Source organism: Anthonomus grandis, chromosome 3 (genome assembly GCF_022605725.1).
Source record: "Anthonomus grandis grandis chromosome 3, icAntGran1.3, whole genome shotgun sequence".
Lineage (NCBI taxonomy): Eukaryota > Metazoa > Arthropoda > Insecta > Coleoptera > Curculionidae > Anthonomus > Anthonomus grandis.
In genome coordinates this window covers 9,556,115-9,562,114 of record NC_065548.1, presented here as the reverse complement: position 1 = coordinate 9,562,114, position 6,000 = coordinate 9,556,115, and the positions used below count along the sequence as shown (strand labels likewise).

The 6,000-nt window shown below is 33.9% G+C and overlaps 1 protein-coding gene across 2 annotated transcripts in view; it reads right to left on the bottom strand.

Moving 5' to 3' along the window:
* Positions 1-2,099: 2,099 nt before the first annotated feature.
* Positions 2,100-6,000, bottom strand: part of LOC126733938 (S-adenosylmethionine synthase) — a 46,186-nt gene continuing 42,285 nt past the window's right edge. For both annotated transcript variants that reach the window (XM_050437425.1, XM_050437424.1), the window contains exon 9: positions 2,100-3,233. In XM_050437425.1, the coding sequence (XP_050293382.1) occupies positions 3,110-3,233 (124 nt within the window). In that variant the 3' untranslated portion in view covers positions 2,100-3,109. The remainder of the gene's footprint in view (positions 3,234-6,000) is intronic.

Here is a 6,000-nt window from a genome sequence, read left to right as displayed (position 1 = left end):
TTTTTTGAACATAAAGCAGTTAAATTGGAACTCATTTGGGATTGGGACCCTGGTGTAGATGGTGTCGACATGTTATCAAGCACAGCTTTTTCATCATCACTCGACTGTCTCGAAATGTTTGTTAAACATTTTTCCTGAGTTTCCAAATAACAAGTTAGAAATTGCATTTCTTTCTCATATTTAATAGGCTTATTCTTTGTAGCGGCTTGTCCACTCTTGGTTTTTTGCAAATTGTTTGCGCGCCTAAAGTTGTTTCTTAGCCTTTTCCAGCGGTCCCGACATTCGGATGTTAAAAAGAAAATGTATGGATATATTAAATAAACAATATTCATTTTTTTTGCGGGTATAAACACTAATAATTAAATTATTTTCCAGGTTTTTGGCGACTGGCAACTCTTTTCGATCACTTGCTTTCAGTTTTCTTTTAGGAGAAAAGACTGTAAGAGCTATAGTCTACGAAACTTGTACAGCAATATGACAGAGAATGAAAATTGATACATCTTCGGAAGAACAATGGGAAACAATAGCTTGTCAGTTTTGGGATAAATGGAATTTTCCCAACTGTATAGGTGCGTTAGACGGGAAACAAGTTGTTATAGAATGTCCCGCAAAAAGTGGATCGGAATACTTTGGCTATAAAAAAAACATTTTGTGTGGTTTTATTAGCTTTGGTAGGCGCCGATTATAAATTTCTGGTGGTCGACATTGGCGGCCTAGGGAAAAACTCCGATGGAAATATTTTTTCGAATTCCAATTTCGGAAAAGCGCTAGCAGAGAACAGACTGAACATTCCTCATGACAAACCACTTCCTGGCACTGAAGATGCTATGCCTCATGTTATCATTGGAGATGCAGCATTTCCTTTGGGAAGGCATTTAATGAGACCATATCCTGGTAACCAGACTTTAGCCTCTGAAGAGAAGAAAGTGTTTAATTATAGGCTAAGCCGAGTACGACGGGTCAGTGAAAATGCGTTTGGCATACTATGCAGAAGGTTTAGAATATACGAAAGACGATTATCCATGACCCCTGAACATATTAACATTGTAGTGGCAGCAACGTGTTGTTTACATAACTTTTTAATTACCAATATGGGGTTACAAGACGATTTAAAAGAAAATAATGAAACATTGGAAGGACTAGTCAATTTACCACACTTTGGTGGAAATGCAATTGGCAATTACAGGTCGTAAGACGAGGATTTCGTCATAACGAATAATATATACTTCGCTACCGTCTATTTTACATATATGTATCTGACATATTATTATTTAATTAGGTAAATAAATGCGTCTGAAATGCCTATGTACTTACCCCTTAATTTCATTAAATCTGCAATTTCTTGCCATACATGTTCCTCCTCTGTTCGTCGTGGTACCTCGCATCTCCCGTGTCGTACATTTCCTTATACTAGGACACTAATGATTTAATTTCCTAGTTAATTTGTGGGCAAAGCAATAAAGAGTTAACCAAAAATACTAAAATGCGTTTGTGCTGCTATCGCTCTACGTTAACTTGAGACGGGTCGCAACGTGCCGTCCGCAAAAATCCGCCTATGAAGCAAAACAAAAATTCGTTGCGTGCCGCCCCGATGCGACGCGCCTCGAGTGGACGCACTCTCATTTGTTTCCACGTGAGAGTATTATTGCGTTGCGATGAGGCCCGATGCGATCCGTATAGTGGACGCTAGCCTTTATAGAGCGCTCGCTAGCCAGCCAGCCACAGCCTAGTGCCCAGGCGTTATTTTGACAGGGTGGCTTTGTTTGTTGACATTTTGACTTTTAACTTTTATTATTGACGTATTTTGCTTGTTGACTAATTACAATGGAGCAGGGATTTGTTCGTGGTCAGTCAGACAACTTACCCATTATTGATTCCCTGGCAATGGCTAGAAAGCACTAGCATTTTTGCAAACTGCATATAGTTTAACAACATATCTGCAATAATATTGTGGTTTTCATAGTGCAAAACATGCCACTTCTCACTTTTTAATAAAGCAGCTAATCTTTGCCAGACATCGATTTATTCCCATTTTTTGGTTAATTAATTTGATAAAGTTATGCCACAGGCACCACCGAGCAGGAAATCAAAACACGTAATTTGTTTTCTGACAACTATATTTCCAAAAAAAGAAAATTTTGACAAACAATTTGTCACGCCTAAGTCAACTACAATAAGAATTAATACAAAAAGTCTGTCTGCGATGTATAAATGGATAATTAAATTTTTACATTACTGACATTCAGTATTAAAATAATTAAAACTTTTGTTTTAGTTACACTATCGGTCAAATATATATTTTTTTTGTAATAAATTAATAAATACGAGTGGCCAATAATAAAATGCGAAGGAAATACAATATAAATAGAATATGCTTAAAACTATCGAAAAAGAGTCATTTTGAAACCTGTATTTGTCCACACACAAAAAAAATTAAATGGCAGCAACTGAGAGAATCTCCGGTGAAAATTCCGTCTTTTTACGGCAAAACCCGGTGTGCAAACGACACGCTCTTTTCCCGTTTTTGGTCATTAGCACAACATAATCGTACCGATTCACCAACCCGTTTTTTCCCCTCTAAAATTTACACATAGAAAAAAAAAACAGTCACTTTAACCTTAATTGTCTCTAATATATAAAAACAGTGTTGGATCGGTGGATTACAACTATGTAAACGGAGGGTTTTTTCCATTTTATCCAGGAAAAAATACCCAAAATGATTAGGAGTGATTTAAATATAATTTGGCTGACTAGACTTACTCAAACCAGTGTAGAAATATCGCTTTTATGTATATATATAAAAAAAAAATTATATCACAGAATAAAAATCTAACGGGAATTACAATTGACGAAAAATCCCCCCCGACATAGCTGTGGTTTAGCCGTAAAAAAATACCTCCATTTCACTTACTCACTAATAACTATTTAAATTCCACGTTGGGGCCATCACAGATCAAATGATAGACCCAGTTATAAGTAAAAACCCTACTAAAACTAAAAACTGTTGTTGTTTTATAGTCTAAAGCTTACGAACTGGTATATTATTGGATCTATCTATAAATAATAATATTCATTATTATTATTAGGGTTACACGATAATCGAGGGATGTTATATCAGGCTTGAATACTGTCCAAGTTTCAATGGTTTCGGGGTTTCCCATGTGAATCCGTTGCGACCGAAGTGGCCGTATGTGCTGGTTTGTTGGTAAACTGGTTGACGAAGGTTCAATTCTCTGTAAAAGGGAATTTGTTTTTTTACATTATTAATGGCATTTTCTTAGTTTAAAGGTGGTTTCTTTATAGTTCAGTTACACGATACACTCACAACGGTATGTTCTTGCGCATCCGCCCGGCCATCGCGTGACGTAATGCGGCAGACAAGGTTCTCAGGCGCGATGCATAATTAGATGGTATATTTGATATTTCTGCGATTTTTTGAAGGATACTAGATATTTTTGGTACATAATAATTAGTATTTAATAGTTATTTAATTAATTAATACATAATATTATTAATTAGTAGGTACACATTATTTATTGTTTGCCAATTACACAAGTTCAAAAGACTTGTGCTTTTATATTAATGAGAAATAAGTATATACCACAGATATATTTAGTTTATTGTTTTAGTTGAATATGAATATTTTTTTAAACAGGAATAAATGAAACAGGGAAATCAGGTCAAAATTTTTGCCTTTATTTAATGTTGGCACGGAATTGTACTTTAAATGGTGTGCATTTTTGGGAGTGTAATTTAATAGCTTTTCTCTCAGAGGTATTTCAAAGCAGTCTTCTTTAAAATGGACTGAACATATTCGTTCTAAAATGTTAAATTAAATATTAATTTAAGGGTATACAGTGCGTCCGAAAAGTTATGTCTAAATTCATTTAAAATTCAGGGGTGTGTACGAAAAAAAAAAACGCTCGAACACGTCGATTTTTGTTTTTGGTTGCGCATTATTTGCAATAAAAACTTTGTATACAGGGTGTCTCATGTAGCCGTGGTCAATACCAACTTTCTTATTTTAAATACAACACCCTGTATGTAATAAAATTTTTGGATTCTACACAAAATTATAAACATTTTGGTGTATTACATGCCCTAGTTTTATTTACCTGTTTTTAAATACAGGGTGTGGAAAGAAAGACTTTTTATAATTTTAAGAGACTCTACAACCAATACCATTAAAGATAGAGAAAAACGGCTTTTACTTTCCTATCTTAACTTTTTAATACCTATCCTTTGATATACATGCCAAATATGACACCTCTCAATATTTTTGACAGATTTTTCTGACAAGTTTCATATTTGACATGTATCTCAAGAGATAGGTATTACAAAGTTAAGATGGGAAAGAGAAATCCGTTTTTCTCTATTTTTAAGGGTATTGGTTTTAGAGCTTCTTAAAGTCAAAAAGTGTTTTTTTCAACACCCTGTATTTAAAAACAGTTGAATACAACTAGCCACGGCACAACTAGACATTTTGATAAAACAAAAAACAACTTAATAAAATAATGCTTATCTAATTTTAAATTCACTTCTAATATAAATAAATAATAATACACAATAACCACGTAACACGTAAATAAATAAAACTCGCCAGCTTCCAAAAATTTCAGAAAAACTATACAAACAACGCCATAAAATGAAAGGAATTGGACGGTAATCAGACGCTGCTTGCCAGACTACGTCATTGCGTGAAATGAACCAATTGGTGTCAAACGAGGAACATACCGTTGTGAGTTTATTGTGGTTCAGTTAGTTCATGTAGTTGAAGATTTTAAACTGTTATTTCGCTAATTATTTATTATTTTATTCAAGTTTTTTCTGCTGTTTTCCAAGCAGTTGAAGACATAATTATATAGTCTGTCCAAGCAAAGGTTGGTAAAAATCAAAAGTAAATACTGCTTCATACAAGCGACATTTGAGCCATATTTTAGCGAGTAAGCGGCTATAAGACATCTCATTCGAGCGATCAAGTCATAACGTCATCGTATAAGGGGCTTTAAGCGTTTGTTAGCGGTCTCCCGAAGCCGCTAATAAACTTGATATGTCAAAGTCAAAGGGAAGCTATATAAACAATAATAAACAATAAATATTGATCTCAATTTTTTGATATTTTTTATAGTAGAAGCATTATATTTCTTAGTGTTAGTTTTAATTTATTTAATATTAATGTCTCATATACATTAACAGTTAAGACATCAAAACCAAATAAAAATGCAGAAAATAATAAATTATCAAAAGAGCGAATAGATTTGCAAAAAATACAGTGAAGAACGTAAAGGTGCGCGGATATTTTTTTAAATTGATTTTTTATTAGTTTGTGTTTATTTCTGTGTGAAAGAAAATATGAGTGAGGTTATGTTTACGCCAGGAACTTTTTTGTTTATTGTATTTCCTCTTGATCTGATCCTTAAAATGTATAGAATCGGATTTAGAGACAAAACGTTTTGAAAACTTAGACAAATGGGTGTTTTTCTTGGTTTAGGTCAGTCTCCAAAGCGAATGCAATACCGATAAAAGGTATAGCTAATATTTAGACTCTGACAGCTGTTAGACATGACGTCATTTGAGCGCAACCATATGATGACGTAACGCTTAAGACATTGTAAGGCAACCGAGTAAGACGCTTACTCGCTAAAATATGGCTTTGGTATTTACCGAGAGACGTCAAATGTTATCGGTTTTACCGCCAGTAACCCTGCTTAGGAGGGAAGTTATAGCGGTTGACCAAAAAATTTGAAAACTGATATAAACAAACAAAAACTAATATAATATTATATATATTTGCCAAAATATACAAAAATGTCTTAGGCCCAATATTTTTTAAGAACTGTAAAACCAGAAGAGGGTTTTGGTTAAACTCCATCCAAAAGAATAATGAAGTTTTAAGAATAACATCCATGAACACAATACAACGCCACAAAATAATAAATATAAACAAATAACCGATCGACCGCAATATTAAAATATCCCCCCGTCTAAGCGATAGCCTTA